Source organism: Taudactylus pleione, unplaced genomic scaffold, assembly GCF_031769625.1.
Source record: "Taudactylus pleione unplaced genomic scaffold, aTauple2 ptg000019l, whole genome shotgun sequence".
In the NCBI taxonomy this organism is placed as follows: Eukaryota; Metazoa; Chordata; class Amphibia; order Anura; family Myobatrachidae; genus Taudactylus; species Taudactylus pleione.
In genome coordinates this window covers 4,002,733-4,020,348 of record NW_028284421.1, presented here as the reverse complement: position 1 = coordinate 4,020,348, position 17,616 = coordinate 4,002,733, and the positions used below count along the sequence as shown (strand labels likewise).

At 45.7% G+C, this 17,616-nt stretch overlaps 1 protein-coding gene across 2 annotated transcripts in view; it reads right to left on the bottom strand.

Moving 5' to 3' along the window:
* The window catches only part of TEX9 (testis expressed 9), a 60,908-nt gene extending 46,364 nt beyond the window's left edge, over window positions 1-14,544 (bottom strand). For both annotated transcript variants that reach the window (XM_088443084.1, XM_088443093.1), the window contains exons 1-3: window positions 14,441-14,544; window positions 14,054-14,145; window positions 6,058-6,121 (exon numbers count right to left, since the gene is read on the bottom strand). In XM_088443084.1, the coding sequence (XP_088299210.1) occupies window positions 6,058-6,121; window positions 14,054-14,145; window positions 14,441-14,479 (195 nt within the window). In that variant the 5' untranslated portion in view covers window positions 14,480-14,544. The remainder of the gene's footprint in view (window positions 1-6,057; window positions 6,122-14,053; window positions 14,146-14,440) is intronic.
* Between the last annotated feature and the right edge of the window lie 3,072 nt (window positions 14,545-17,616).

Genomic DNA, 17,616 nt, shown 5'->3' with positions numbered 1-17,616 from the left:
GGAGATTGCGCTCCGCCCAGACCAGAATACGAAACACTTCTGCGCGTGCTGCCTGACTTTGGGTACCTCCTTGCTGGTTTAAATAGGCCACCGTGGTGGCGTTGTCCGACGGGACCTGCGCAGGGTGACCCTGGAGAACCGGCTGTGCCAGCAGGAGAGCTCTTGACACCGCATGGAGCTCCAAAATGTTTATTGGAAGCTCCGCTACCGCTCGAGTCCACCTGCCCTGAAACAAGTGTGGACCCGTGACAGCTCCCCAGCCCCGGAGACTGGCGTCCGTTGTTAACAGGACCCAGTTCGCCACCCAGAACGGACGACCCTTGTTGAGGTGCGAACGTCCGGAGTGAGCCCCATCGTCTGGGACTTGAGACACTGAGGCAATCCATTCCATCTGGACCGGATCAATAGCAGCAGAGGTTTGGAGTGAAATTGGGCGTACTCCACCATGTCGAATACCGACACCATTGAGCCCAATAACCTCATTGCCGAGTGTATCGACACTCGACGACACTGCAGACAACTGCGCACCCTCAACTACAAAGCAAGGATCTTTTCCTCCGATCCACTGCTTCCTGAAGTCCAATAAGGCCCCGAGGTGCAGGATCCTCTGAGACGGGGTGAGAGTGGACCTCTGCCAGTTTGCCAACCAGCCGTGACGTTGCAGTACCGCAATCGTCAGATCCAGATGGTGTAAAAGAAGCTCTGGAGACCCCGCTATCAACAGGAGGTCGTCCAGATAAGACAACAGTCGGACTCCCTGCGTCCGCAGGAGAGCCGCCATGACCTTGGTGAATACCCGTGGAGCAGTCACCAGGCCAAAAGGCAGTGCCCGTAACTGGAAATGTTCATTGCAGATTGCCAATCTGAGGAACTGCTGATGGCGCAAAAGAATAGGGACATGCAGGTAAGCGTCCTGGATGTCCAATGACACCATGTAGTCCCCAGGTTCCAGTTATTGAACGGTAAGACCCATTGGGTTTCTGCACCAAAAAATAGAATGGAATAGAGACCCAGGCCCCTCTGCGAAATTGGAATATGCACTGAAACTCCGGCCTGGAGCATAATGTGCAAAACCTTCCGCAGTTCCGAGGCTTTGCTCCGGTCTAGCGGAAGGCCTGTCCTGAAAGGAGAGGGCATACCCGTGAGAGACCACCTCCTGAACGCAAGTGTCTGTCGTAGTCCTCCACCAGCACTGGGCGAACTGAAGCAGGCGCCCCCCACTTTGGGGTCCCCCAAAAGGAGGCCTGGACCGTCAGGCCGCAGGTTTGTTATCTGACCTAGGAGCCGGACGTCTGGTACTCCAGACCTGTTTCTTGAGCTTGGACAATTTCTTGGTCCCAGCCTGCCGTGGAAAGGACTGTACTTTAGGCCTACCTTGGGCCCTGTGAGGCCGAAAGGACGACCCAACAGCACTAAAAGGAATCGTAGCAGACGGAAGACATGCAGATTTTGCTGCTGCCAACGTAACTACAATTTTGTCTAGATCTGGACCAAATAGTACCTGTCCAGACCTTCTAATCCCTTTTTGGAATCCGCGTCCGCTTTCCAAGAACGCAACCATAAGGTGCGACGAGCAGCCACGGCTGCAGAGGAGATCCTAGAGGTGAGCATACAAATATCTAAGGCCGCTTCAATAATGTTAGTGGCCGAGTCTCGGATATTGCCCACCAACTCGGTCTGTTCAGCAGAACAGTCAGAGTCCAAAGACGCCTCCAAATTATCCGCCCAGCACTCCATAGCTCTGGCTACCCAACACACGGCCAGAGCCGGTCTGGATGCTTCCCTGCAAGGGAATAAACGGATTTGAGGCAGATCTCCACCTTGCGGTCAGTGACATCCTTCAAGGATGACATCGAAGGCATAGGCAACGTGGCACTTTTGACTAGGCGTGTGACATGTGAATCCACTTGCGTAGGGGATTCCCGCTTAGAAAAATAATTGACCGCAAACGGATACGCCACGGCTAAGCGCTTCTGGGGCTGAAACCGTTTACCTGGATTTTTCCACGCCTCCTCTAAATGATCCACTAATTGATCAGAAAGAGGGAACACCGTAGCCTCACCCTTAATATTCTTAAGAAGGCATATATGAATGTGGCCACCGAAGGATCAATATCCTCAATAACTAAAGCCGAGCGGACCGCTCGAATAAGACCAGGGATATACACCTTGGACTTAGCGTCCGGCTCTTTGGTACGGAGAGGTTCTTGGTCAGATAGATCCAGAATCTCCCCATCATCTGACGTCTCATCGTCATCCCCATAAGGAGCAGATAAAGACGCCACCAGCCGTTATGAGGCCGCAACACAGACTCCCCCTGTAACACATCGGACAAATGCTGAACCGATGTAGTTAGCGTATTAACCCACGCAGGCTCCGGAGAAACCTGGGAAGGGCCAGGGAGACTGTGGGGTACCATCAATTGTCTCGGGAACTCCCGCATGGGTGACGACACCACTGACTGCTGGGACAAACCCGTCTGGGTAAACGCAGGTGGCGGAGCTAGCTGGCCCACAAGGGTTGTAAGCGCCTTAGCGAAACAAGCCCAGGGAGGTTCCTGTACCGGGACCGTGACCATAATCGGCCGTGACAGTGCCAGGCACTGGGGACATAACCCCTCCGCGTTACCCTCCCCCTCCGCTATTGGTACCTTACATTTAGTACACATGAGCTGGAGAGGAAAGTCAGTCTCAGACATGATGGTAAGTATGTGACACTCACACCTATACATATTGGTATAGTGTGAATAACACCCTGCACACCGCGCACCGCAAGGGCTTTGAGCAGAGCAAGATCAGGGACAGTAATAAAGCTGACAGTAGAAAGTGAAAGTACAAACAGCAGGCTAGCAGATTAGTCACATACAATGCAGAAGAAACAAATCCCTGCACTATTAGCGCTGGTTCTCAACTACTCAGACCCTCAGGCTGGTAGGACTCAGCGTTGCATACACTGACCTGTGACAAACAGAGGAGAGGTATGCTGGGGGACCCAGACCGCAATGCCACCGCTCACAGGCTTCCAGCAGCGTTCACCATGCTTCAAAGATGGCCACCGAGGAGCAGAGGATGAAGGAGGCCGGCCTGGGGGAGGAGCGCTGACACACTATGGCCAATCAGACAGAGCAGAGAGGCTGTGTGCAGCCGGGGAGGCGCCGGCTGTGAGACAGGGAAAGCGCGCTCCCCTGGCATGCATTTAACCCCTGGGACGCCGCAGTGCATGCCGCTCAGCAGCGGCCCGCTGTCCCAGGGGGTAGTGGAAGCGCAGGTTGGTCGCCTGGCTCCACGCTGCAGCCAGTCCCCAGGGAGCCCCCTGCCTGGGGACTCAGGACCATGTGACCAGCGGGGACCCACCGCGGGACCCCGCTGCTTACCTGCTATCCCCTGGGATCCGGCCATGGTCCAAGACATCTGGGGGCACCGCTAGCCGTGACCCCAGATGTCTACCAGCATCCCCGGATCAGTACCGGCATTCTGGTACCGGCGGGGTGTAGGGGAGACGGCATGGACGTCAGTACTGACTGTCCATGCTGTACTCCCAGATGTGCAGCCAGCGCTACCTTTAAAAGAAACTTCAGGGGCTCTTCACAGCCCCCCTCTGCACAGTGCCTCCGACTCCGGCCAGGCACCGACGAAACTGAGATGCCTTGGCCCGGGGGCGGGGTATAGGAGAGGGACCCAGATGCATCCTGGGAGGCTGAAAACTTTAACTCTGTGGTGCCTGAAGACTGACGTCATCACCTATACCCAAAGGTATCCTGTGGATACCCTATGGACCCTGAAGTAGAAATGACATTTTCAAGCAAAATTTGAAATTGATTATCTTTAAAAATAAATAAGTAAATTCACATTGCTGTGATATAGCAGCTACATTTCAGGATAAGACATGCACTGTTACACTACTTGAATGGGGAGCTGCAGGGAGGACTATGGAAATGGACACCAGTAACATAGTAAAGGGATTGTGATTATTGACAGTTTTTCATTTTATAGATGTATGACCTTTTGAAGTTGAGAAGTAAAGCCAGTATATCACTTGTGAAGTTTTCAGTGCCAAAAGGTACATGCAGTAACACTATGGCCAGGCTTTTAATTAACTGGCACCATGTCTATCAGGACTCAGCTGTGTCTGTAACAGCAGTGATCACTGTTGCTTAAAGTTAATACTATCAGCAGGCATGTCTAGCAGCAGCATGGTATCAATGCTACAGGAAGCAGTTTTCACTTTGAACTAGTAACTTAATGTGAATATTCAAAATTTTAAAATAAACATGTTAAAGGCCTATTTTGTTTTTCTTTATTAAAATTCCCCCCCCCCCCTCCCTCCCTCCCTCCAATGTTAAACATTTATTGCCTCCTACTGACAGGGTTGGTGCTCTCTTTCCATGGCTGGACCCTTTCCCTAGTCCAGTCTAGTAGGAAGAGATAAATGGGTAAGCCAACAGTAGTGAGATACAGCTATAATGAAAAGCTTGTTTGCATGTAAGCTCTTACAGGCAGGGCCCTCCTTCTTCATGTTCATCCCTATCACTATCCTTGCTTCCACTGCTCTTAATCCATTGTCTCCTAGTCGCTTTCAGCGACTAGTCTCGGTGCTCGCCCCTAGCTGGGTACAGTCTCATTGAGTGCTCAACTGCCTTCCCTTCCCTCTGACTCACCTACACTTGTCTGTCAAGATACAGGGGTCTATGTACTAAGCAGTGATAAGTGACAGAGTGAAAAGTGATGTCTGTGATAAGTGCCAGCCAATCAGCTCCCAACTGTAATTTTTCAAACACCTGTGAGATGAGATGACAGTTGGAAGCTGATTGGCTGGCACTTATCACTGCTTAGTACATAGATCCCACAGTGAGTTAACCCATCCCTGGCCCCTTGTCTGAAGCCATCTATCTTGTTAGTTAAGATAAATAAAAAAATAACCAACAGTTGTGCTCCTATGAGAAGCAGCCCGATACACATATACCCAAGTGTCACCAACACCTTAAATAACTATAGCAAGCGAAAAATCATTTGCGATGATCTAGCACTCATTGTATCTATTAATAAGTACTACATAAACAGAGGTGTAGCGTGGAGCCAGGGCACCAGGAGCAAGTGAATTTCACGCCCCCTCCTTCCTTTTTAGTAGTCACCCTTGTTAGTGTCACATATCACACCACCATAGCTATTGCTCTGTATATACTACTATGGGTTTAATTTTACTAAGCATTTGTAACAAATAATTGATATATATATCACAAAATGAACCCATTCTTTACCCACTGTAATTTTCCTGGCTCACCGCCACTCATTGGCAGTATACCTCACCCATAGATATACCTCTCACCCACTATCACTCACTGCCACCTTACTCCACCCAATTCCCCTGCACACTAACATTCTCTCACAGCACATCAATATGTCCATCCTGCATACCAATATGCCCCTAGCACACCGGCATGCCCCCTCACTGCCCCCCTACCTAGCACATCAATATGACCGCCCACCAAGCACACTAATACCCCCGCAGCACACCAACATGCCCCCCTCATTTCACTGTTACTTATCTTATTTCCTGAAGTGCTGCTTTCCACACAGGACTTGGACAAGCAGCAGACTCCATGCAGTGTGTTTATCATGACAAAAGCAGTCACGACACATCAACAGGGAGTCACTACTATGTCTAGTTCTTTGCCCCAGCGGTCATAACAAAAATGATGCCACAGACGGTGCTCCCTAACAGTCCTGGTGCCTGGAGCATGAGTTCCACGTGCTCTGCCCAGTGCCCACGCTACACCCCTGTACATGAACATATACCACAGTAAAATAAATCTCCATAGGAATCCAGGAAGTGTTAAACGAAATACATAAAAATATTGAAATACAAATAAACAATACAACTGTTGCAAAAGTCTAACACATCCCTGTAATCTAAGTACATGGTAATGTTTCATGGATACAAAACAGTCGGCTACATACACAAGAAGAGAGCTATTATCTAGCGATCCAAAAGGTTTTTATGTCCACTCCACTATCTTCCAGAAGAAAGATCTATGAAAACACCTGTCTAGCTTACTCACCATCACTTCTTCAGCCTTGCGTACAAGCTCAGCTGTTTTTGCTTCCAATTCAGCATTTAATCGCCTAAATAAAAAAATATATCATTAGCAACAAGTAGTTATAATTGTTTATTTGAAGGTAATGCAATTGGGTTAGGATTCCGTACATCTACAGTGCTCTGTAATATACCAACAATTTATTAATAAAGGTTAATACATAAATATAAACGGAACACAAGGTTGTCAAAAAGGTGTGGATGGGAGATAGAAGGTAGAAATTGACCTAACATATGAGATTACGGAGAGAGGGAAGGGCGGGATTTCAAGATAAAAAGGAGCTAGTGGCCCTGGGAGTGGAGGTTAGCTGGAAGTACAAGAAGGGGGAGGGTCATTCATAATTTTGACATGGTAGAGTGCTGACATATAATCCCTGGTGGCCCAGCAGTGGCTTACCTGCTCTTGACAGCCACAGCGGATACAGCGTGGCTTCTGGGTCCTGGCAGTCATGTGATCATCACTTTTGTGTGAGACCTCTGATCCTGCAGCATTCGGATAAGTATTCCTTGACCATAATGCCTACCGCTAACCCTCCATCTAGTGCAAAACCCTAACACCCCCCACCCCTCAATCTCATCTCCCCCCGCAGCCTAACCCTACTGTCGACATTCTAAAAATGTCAACACGATGCATATTGACTTCATAACTGTTTGACATTGTAAATGTCGGCCTAATGACTACATTCCTCAGGAGGAGTAGTACAGGTTATAGTAAAAAGGCTTTGAGAGAGCCCATAAAAGACTGGTGGTTGGAGGAAACTAGCCTGATCAGCTGGAGTAGAGAGCTCCATAAATGGAGCGTACCACTGCAGAAATCCTGAAGGCACTAGTGAGAGATGGTAATCAAGAGAGAAGGCAACTCACAGGCAAACCTTAGAGGGCATTTTGTGATGTGGTCAGATTCAGAAGGAGGAAGATTTGGGCAGGACGTGTAATTTGAATCAGATCCTGGTTGGTATAGGCAGATATGAAGCTGCAAGATGACATTTACAAAGGTTTGTAGCAGAGATAGACAGACGACAGGAAGCCAAAATAGGATGATGCAGTAATAAAGATGGGAAATAATGAGAGAATGGCTAAGAGTTTTGGTAATATTCAGAAAGTGGCAAGCACAGGTGTAAGTGTGGCTTGTTCAATAGGTGTCTGGGCATTGCAGATCATTCATAATGCCAAAAATAGCATTGCTGTGCAATTCCTTGCATCACAATCCTAAACCGGGAATTATAACACGTATAAAGGAAATATATGTGATGGACTGTGTGTGCGGCTGTCAGTATGTGGGTTGCACCACCAGACCATTACATGTGAGATTCATGGAACACAAGAGGAATGTGCTTATGAACTCTAAAACGAATTTCCTGTATAGACACATGACTGATTGCAAGAAGGGAAATGTGGCCAATATTAGGATAAAAGCGATAGAACAGGTTAATATCACGAAAAGAGGGGGGGATAGATGCAATAGGCTCTTTAGAAGAGGGGCCTTCTGGATTTACAGTTTAAAAACACTATGTCCAGGAGGTCTTAATGACTCAATTGAATTGAATAATGTTTAGGGGGCTGATAATAGGAATATGTTATGATTATTACTAGTATCATTTTTTACACTGGATAAGTCTTTACAATATAATTATTAGTTTGAGATAGATAAAACCATTGTTTAGAAATGTATCGATAAGATAGAAGGATTGGCTTCCTGAGTGGTCTATATTATACAAATTTATATTTATTTTTTTATTATTAATTAGTAATGTTTAGTGAGAATATGCATGTATTGTATAGTTATATTGTGATTATTATTATCCTTTATTTATATGGCGCCACAAGTGTCCTGCAGCGCCTTACATAGTACATGGAACTAACAAGTGAACAAGAAATAAGTAACTTACAGTACATTACAGTGCAGGACAACGACACAATTTATATACATTGCTGCAATAGCAGTTAGACACTCACAATAAGCAGCAGGGAGTTGGCAGTCACGTGTTAGGTGCCCTAATGGGGAGAAAAGAGTTGAAGAAAATGTAAAAGAGAAGCACATGAGGGAAGAGGTCCCTGCTCATGAGAGCTTACATTTTAAAGGGGAGGGCAGACAGACAGGCGTGACACAGAAGGGAAAGATAGTGAGGAAATAGCATGAGGTGGGTTAGGATGAGAGCTGGAAGGCCTTGATGAAGTAGTGGGTCTTGAGAGCCCGTTTGAAGATTTGTAGAGAGGTGGAGAATCTGATAGGGAGAGGAAGAGCATTCCAAAGGTAGGGAGCAGCACGGGCAAAATCTTGGGTGCGGGAGTGGGAGGAAATAATCAGTTGGCAAGAGAGGCGGCATGCATTAGATGAGCGAAGTGGACGGGCAGGAGTGTGAGGGGAGAGAAGGTCAGAAATGTATTTGGGGGAGGATTTGGTGAGGGCTTTGTAGGCGAATGTAAGAACCTTGAATTGGCATCTGAAGGGGAGGGGAGCCAGTGTAGGGCTTGAAGGAGAGGAGAAGCAGATGTAGAACGTCTGGAAAGGAAGATGAGCCGAGCAGCAGCAATGAGAACTGATTGTAGTGGAGAGAGGTGAGAGACTGGGAGGCCAGCTAGGAGAAGGTTGCAGTAGTCCAATCTGGAGATGACCTGCGAATGGATGAGGGTTTTAGTGGCATCCTGGGTGAGGAAGGGTCTAATCCTGAAGATATTTTTTAGGTGGAGACGGCAGGACTGCGAGAGGTGCTGAATGTGCGGTTTAAATGAGAGGGAGGAGTCTAGGATAACTCCAAGGCAGCGCACTTTGGGGCTAGAGGAGATAGTTGTGCCATCAATAGATAGTGAAATTGTGGGAAGTGAGGTAGTGGAAGAGGGTGGAAAGATGATCAGCTCAGTCTTGGATGGATGGATATATGTATGTTATGTGACACCATAGCGGCATCAATAGGCATTTTGACCGATTTATATATATTATAAAAGGCTGTAAAAGGTTGTCAAAACATAAAGGAAATGGCCTTTTAAAAAAACAAGAAATGTCTATATATAAGAAATATGAATGGCTGTTAAAATGTATGCAATAAATCAGCTAAATCGATGAGAGGAAAAGAATGTATTAAATCCCATAAGATATGGAGTGCTAATGGCCACTGGAATGCAAAGGAAACCTTCTGGAACGCATGATCAAAATAATGAGTGACTCAAAATGGCCGCTGGAACGCATATGACGTCAGCTGGAACGCACAAACCGGAAATAGCGGCAATGTGATCCGCGATTGAGGGGAAACAACACAGCAGGATTGAATCCTGCAATTTGCAAAGCGATTAAGGAGGTTTAAAAGCCCCACTCAAAATATGGGGAGTATTCTGTCTGAGGAAGCCGCTGAGACTCCAAGAGAGGCGGAGAAACGCGTTACACCTTACCTACGAACTTATATGCTCCACGGTTCATGTTACATGCAGCAAGGACATTTTCAGTCTCCAAGCACATTGAGGCTGAGAAGGATTAGTGCAAACCGCTCTGCCAAAGCTCTCAGTGAGTATCACAACGCGGATATGTGTTATAAAAATCACTGAGAAGATTGAACTTTGAGATTTACACCAGAGTGTGTCATCCTTCTAATTGCTGGACTGTATGTCTATATTCAAATATGCTGACCATTTGAGTAACTGAATTTTGGAGAGTTGCACTGTGGTATGTTAACCATTCAAGTGATGGATTATATGTTTATTTCTAAATCACAAAAAGGATTAAGATATCATCCACTAAACTGACCCTTTGAGGAAGTGGAAATTACAGCTGTTCTCAATATTCTTCAAAATTACTACAAATAAACGGCTGGTCACCTACAGAAGGGAAATAAATATATTTTTATCTTTTCCTGCTATTTGAAATCTAATGGAAAGGACATTTTCCCATTGAATAAGTGGATTACAGCTCTACATAAAAGTATAATCAGCCAAGGCTGACTATTTGTAATTTATGTTTGCTTTGAAACGAAATGTATGATTTTTTTACATGTGTGGTGCATATAGCCATCAAATTGATGGTACCATATTGATGGTGTTTTTTGTCTAGTATATTTTATATTATATTTTATTAATTGGAACAAGTGGAATATTGTATATATCCGCTTAAAATTTCATAAGACACGTTCCTTATTGTGGTTTTCTTTTTTTGATATTGGCCAATTTTCTTTTTATCATTTTTATATTGATAATGTATTAGTAAATATGTATTTTTTAATGAAAGTATTGTGTGGAGAATCCTACTGATTGCAGCGCTGTCTGTTATTCCTACTATTTTATATTTTTTTTATAAGAAGGGTTGGCAATTCCCTACAAACAACAGATAGCTGCAGCAAACTTAAAGGTTTTGTCCACAAGTGCATGGTTAGATAGGCGCCAGGATTTTTCTCCCTTTTTTTTGTAACGTATAAAGGAATGTTAGAAAGACAAACCACTTGAAGGATAAAATTTATAGGATCATTTTACCCAAAATTGACAAATTCGTTTCGGGTGGAATATTATAACTACTTGCTCGGAGGTACAGCATTCATGAGATCGGGATGTAGTTAACTTACCGGCGTCCAGGAATGCCGACCGCCAGAATCCCGACACGGAAAGCCCGATTTTGGGATTAAAGATAGGCATCTAAATCCCGCCGCCTATCTTTAGCCAGACGCCGAGATCATGACAGTCGCCATGCTGTACGAAGATAAGGGGAGGGTTAGGCTAGGGAAAGAGTCGGTTAGGGTTAGGTACCACCGAGGGGAGGTTAGAGTTAGGATAGGAACCCCCCCCCAGGGTTAGGTTTAGGGTGCGGGAATGGGGGTTAGGGTTGGGTGGGGCAGAGAAGGCCCAGTCGGGATGTACAACATTTGGGCTTCGGCATTTCATCTGGCAGCTAATCAGCCGCCGGCATTACATACCGATTCCCATGAGATCCTTAGGGTTCCTGACTAGGGAAGCCAATCCCTGAATATCAGGATCCCAGACATTTTTGAGTCCCAAAAATACCCAGGATTGTAATAATTAAATCCTGTGTATTACGGGATTTAAAACACATTGTGGATTGGGCCGGGGGCAGTGGGATAATACTTACCTTCCCGGTTCCAGTTGCAATATCCGGTCATCCCAAGCTCTCCCAACTGCCCATAGACTAGGAGTCCCATGATGCAGTTGCTATCAGTTACTGCTAGGCTGGGAGCAGACTGAGCGGTGATATTATCACTCCCAGCCAATCAGTGACTGAGAGCAGCCGCATCACAGGACTCAGCTTTTCTACTGCAGCTGAGCCTGGGAAAGGACCGAACATAGGATGAGGGAGAAGGAAAGCAGGAAGGGGGCTTGGTGTAACTTTGTACAATTAAACCCAGGAAATAGATTGTTTTTTAATCCTGAATCATGGGATTGCAAAAATCGGGTGGGATTGGCTTCCCTATTCCTGACACTCTTGATACCCACCAATGCTTAGTGCCCAACTGGCAGCATGTTGTTGGTTCACACCACACTGTCTGCCTAGAAAAAAAACTGGTTAAGTCTAGAAAGGTCTGCCACACTCCCTGTCTTCAGGCTATTCCAGTCTTATTTCACACAGGTCTGCCAACACTGCCAGCGTAAGCAGTGAGCGGAACACTGGTGGGTGCGAGCTGAGTCAGATGACGACAGTCAGATGAAGTAAATGCCAGATGCCTGGTAGGTAATATTGTTTAAGTTATGATATGCCACCAAAACTGAATTTCAGGGTTGGATGCCATTATCCTCACAAAACAGACTATAATTAACTAAATATCTTCACACTATACAAAATAAAAAAGCTTTAATTGCAACTTAAAAAGACTACACAAAACATACACAGTGTACAGTAAATGAAGTCAGTTAATAGTCTACAAGCTGCAGAAAAAAAAAAAATCAAGCACATAAAACACGCTTGAATGAATTTGCTAGCTAAGTAATATTTACAAATGGCAATTCCTAGTGAGATGAGTACAATTCTAATTATATCACTTTCAAATATAAATTCCCTCCGGCCTAGCTAACCCTTCCACACTTAGGGGGGCAACCCAGGTTGTCACACTAAACACCAGACCCAAGTCTTGCAGTAACCCGGGTCTTCCGGCATTCAGTGGGTGCTTGGTGATCTCATCTCCAAGCACCACTGTCCCCAGCCAATCAATTTGTTTTAGGCGTGACACAGGTCATCAAGACCCGGGTTGCACCTTTCACACTGGAGCCGGGTTGTAAGTCCCGGGAAAAATCCTGCTAGTGAGCAGGGTCGCGGACCCGGGACTATCATCCCGGGTCGCACCTTCCAGACCAGGGTTGTTAGGCGTTCATGGTAGTAATCTCCTGAAAGGAAGAATCAGCAGGGGGCAGAAGTTAATAGAAAGTGTGTCAGAACTATGGGAATTCTGCAAGTGTATGAATGGTAACAGGTGTCGTATGCAAGAATTTGTGATAAATATCTTATCTAGTATGTACATGTAACACAGCTGTTGTATTCAGGAGATAGTAAAATATATTTAACCTAGTTGCAGACAGGCCCGCCAAGAGCCGTGGCGGGCCCAGGTAACAGGGGGCGTGGCCTAATCGCGGCGGCATGACCACGCCCCCTTCCTGAAAAGAAAAAGTTTTGCGCGCTGAGGGGGGGGGGAGCGCTCTGAGCCCCCTCAGCCCGGCTCAAAGCCAGAGGGGGCACGATCAGTGTGACATAGGAGACTGCTGTGGCTGCTGCTCAGTACCCGGGCCCCCGCCGGGCCTCTCAGGAAGCACGGGCCCGGGTAATCTGTACCAGCAGTTCCCCCCCCTCTCGGCGCCCCTGGTTGCAGAATACCCAAAATCAAAGAAAAAGCACAAGGGTATTCTAATGTACGACTAAATAATGACATCTAAAGTTACTACTATTATCATCATTGTTTATTTATATTGTTCTACAAAATGATACAAAGCTGTACAGTGGGGAAGATCTGAAGGACAAACAAGCTAACACAGGACACTGAAATAGCATACATGGAAAATGGCAAGAAATTGATCATAAAACCATATAAAAGCCACGTAACAAACAAGTAGAGAACATGCAAAAGACATGATACAAGGATACACAGGTGGACAAAAGGGTCTATTCAGCAAAAGTGACGATGTTGCCCAGAATATTATCGGGCAACATCGTCACAAGTTTTTATCAATTATGATATAATATGGATGCGATTCAGAAATATTTTTTGCAGAGACAGTGGTTGTGGTAACACACTGTCCCTGCGATGACACAGAAGGCATTGTTATCAGGATTCCCAAAACAATCCTGTTTGTTCCTCTGCGCATGCTCAGTCATGCGCTTGGGAACAGTCTCCATCCCTGCTTGCGGTGACCGCCGACAGGGTAAGTACAGCTCTAGCCTGTCCAAATTGATTGACATGTGTATGCAGGCTTTATACTAGCCTGTATACATGTATATTTATGTGCTTTTATATTTAACATTTATATATAAATGTGAAATATAATAGCACATAAATATACATGTATAAAACCTGGATTCACATATCAATCAATTTCGGGAAGTTTAACAGGCTCTAATTTGACTTACCTGTCGGCAATCACCGGAAAGCAGTCACGAAGACTGGGCGGGCTTACAAAATGCTGCAGGGGCTTATGGGAAAATTTCCCTCTGTTTTCGGGTTATTTAAGTATTTTCTTCATATAACGCCATTCTGAATAAAGTAAATATTTATCGAGTGATTTAACACTTTTTGCTATGCTGAATAGCAAAAAAGCGTTAAAGCACTGTAGAGATCAATGGCTGATCCCTACAGTGCGGTATTCTGCGAGCAGGGAATTAATGGAGAAGATAATTGTGCTATCTTCTCCATTAACCCATTGCTGAATAGGGGATTCACAGAAAAAAAACTGAAATCATAGTTACATATTTGTACGTAAAAAAAACCAATGCTGAATAGACCCCAAAGGGAGCAGAAAAGAAGGCTCTGCTTAAATCATACTTGTATTCCTCTTCTTTTTCTAAGAGATTATCCTGGTTGGTCTTTTTAATAGGTCCAGGGACGGAAGGTCCAGCACCCTTACTTTTCTTTGCCTAAAAAAAATAAATAAAAACAATATATATATATATATATATATATATATATATATACACACGTTCAACCGGAAACTTTGATTTATGAAAGGCTATTTTAGTAAAACTGACAAGTGTTTCGGTAACCCGTCGTTATCACTCGCAATCTTGTTACGCCTGAACATTTGAGGAACACGATCGGCTGCCTGTTGCACCGGGCACCGTAATGGACAACTTTGCACTCTGTCAGTACAATGTAGTCACGCTGCCAATAAAACCACCCACGCTTTAGCCCATGGCCGCATTTTCCGGTTACCTTGCTGATCACAGCCGCAGGTCTCCGGCTATCCGCCATTGTATAGGCTTCGGGTTACATTACACAGGCTGGCGTGGGGTTGCCTAGCAACCAGCGTCTCGCGAGAGAGCAGCCCGGGCTAGGAGCTACCGGCGATCACGTGATTCCATCTCCGTTGTGTAATGTTTACTTAGAACAAAAATACACCGACCGCTGGTTTTTTTGCCTAGTTCTTCTTGGCATCATGGGCAGAGTGTGCTGCTGGGTTATTATGTATACATCATTATATATGTAACAATAATTTCTAATTACATGAAGGGACAATGCTCCATTTGTTTATTCTAGCACACAGGTTCTCAAACTCGGTCCTCAGGACCCCAAACAGTGCATGTTTTGCAGGTCTCCTCACATAATCGCAAGTTAAATAATTAGATGCACCTGTGGATCTTTTAAAATGTGCCAGCGAGTAACGAATACACCTGTGCACCTGCTGGGTGACCTGGAAAACGTGAGCTGTGTGGAGTCCTGAGGACCGAGTTTGAGAACCACTGTTCTAGCATACCTCCCAACGGTTGCTGCTAGATCCTAGTTGGAGAAGGGACCTCTCTGACTTCGCAACCACGTGACCGCTGCAGAAGTACCGGATTGTTCCAGTGTTACCATCCACGAGGGCATAGAGGGGGAATATATTTTTATGGCGAGCGAACACTTTTGGCTACCCCGTTAGGATCCTTGCCCCTCCCCCTTTGGTCGCCGGTCACGTGGGTGTGGTGAAACAGCTTTCTTGTCAATTAACGACTTCAGTGATTTTCAACCTTTTTCAACTCGAGGCACATTAGGCAAGATTTTAAAATAGCCAAGGCACACCATCCGGCGATGCGGCGTGCGCGACCCATGCAAAAACATACACATTGGCTCTCACATAAAAAAAACACACCCATTGGCCTCACAGGAATAAAACACATATACAATGGCCCCAAAGAAATAACACACACATACATTGGCCCCCACATAAAAAAACATAACATTGGCCCCATAGAAAAATAATAACATAGACCCCCCACAGAAAAAAAATAACAGACCCGCACAGAAAAAAAATAACACAGACCGCCCACAGAAAAAAATAACATAGCCCCCCACAGAAAAAAAATAATATAGGCCCCCACAGAAAGAAAAATAACATAGGCCCCCACAGAAACAAAAAAAAAAACAAAAAAAACACATTGCTCCCCACAAATTCAAATCATACTAGCTACCACATCAAAAATAAATTAAAATTTTTTTAGACTTACCTGTCTGTCATCAGCTGCAGATTCCCACGGTGCAGAGCTGTCAGCACTGGCTGGCTGGTCGCGGGCAGCTATGAGGAAAGGGCTGGCTGGCCGCTGGAGGGAGAGATGTACTGGCTGGTCAAGGGTGGCTAGGAGGAAAGGGCTGGCTGGCCGCTGGAGGGAGAGATGTACTGGCTGGTCGCGGGCGGGTAGTACTGGTTGGCCGCAGGCAGGAGGGAGATCAGGGTTGGATGGCCGCGGGCGGGAGGAAGAGAAGGGCTGGCCGCGGGCGGGAGGGTAGCACTCACTGGCCGCAGGCGGGAGGAAGAGAAGGTCTGGCTGGGTGGCTAACCGCGGGCGAAGGTGGGAGTACTGGCTGGCTGCAGGCGGGAGGGAGAGAAGGGGTGGCTGGCCGTGAGCGGGAGGGAAGGACTGGCTGAGACTCTGTTGGGGCGGGCAGGCCAGGCAGGCAATGCGGCGTGCGTGACCTGTGATATCACGCTGCCGTGTTCAGGCAGGTCACGGCCCGGGCGTGCCTGAGCCTCCCAGAGGAGCTCAGTGGCAGCGCTGCCCGGTCCGCAGTTCTTAAATATGACCGGCGGCTCCAGCGCTGCTGCACACTTTACAACCGCCTGCAGCACAGCGGTTGAAAACCTCTGAACTAGTTCAACACAGGTGATGGCAATCATAAATTAGGAGGGAAGCCCTGTTATGGTGCGTACACACTGGGTGATATTACTGAGCGATTGCACGATTATCACATCGTAATCGTGCAATTGCTCAGTAATCGTGCACTATAATGACGGAAACGATGAACGATGCGTGCTCCTGCTGGTCGTTTCCGGCATTGTCCATCGCTTAAACATGCAGCACAATCTGTAGATAACAACAGATTGTGCATGTTCAGTGATGAGGAAAGGAGCCTACAGTGAACGACTGATTGTTCAGTGTAGACACTACAGGGGATCAGGAACGGCGGTACGATTACGATGTAATCGTACTGTCTTTCCTGATCGCCCAGTGTGTACGCACCTTAACAGATCATTTTGTCCCTCTTGGAATGGGTCATGTTGGGAGGTGTGATTCTAGTAATATGCATCTAGTCAGGGCCGGTGCAAGGTTTCTTGGCGCCCTTTGCAAAGCTTCAGCTATTTTCCTCACCTTCCCCCTTGTTGCCGGCCAGCTTCTATCTCCCATATCCCAGTGCCCAGCAGCTCATTCATCACATGCACATCTGCCCACCATCTTTTCCCCCCACAGCTTTTCGTTAATGTATTCTATTGCCCCTAACCAAGGAATAAGAGTTCTATCTACATAGTTCACTATAGACCACTGTTCTTTAAAACAAATTAGTTAATTTAACTTAAATTGGTATTCTGATAAATTAAGTATTAAAACTTATTATAGATAAAGAAGGTCTAGAAAAACGTAATAAATTAAATAAAATTCTATATCAACTGTAACCTGCTCAGGATATAATTTTCCATATATTCCTGAAAATCTTATTTACCACTTTTCACACTTTTATTATAACAGAGAGAGAGGATAGATCATGACCGAAGTTTTATACATAATTCAAGTACAAGTACACAAACTGTTTACAAAAAGGTGCATGTTATAATGCTATCCCTACCCTTACACATAATGTTTGAAAAGTGGGAAATAAGATATTCTAAATATATATATATATATATATATATATATATATACATATATATATACACACAGTCAGGTGCATACATATTAGGACATTGACAGAATTTCCATATTTTGGCCTCTATTCACCACCACAATGGCTTTGAAATTAAACAAACAAGATGTGCTTTAACTGCAGACTTTCAGATTTAATTTTAGGGTAATTACATCCAAATCAGGTGAACGGTGTAGGAATTACAACGGTTTTTATATGTGCCTCCCACTTTTTAA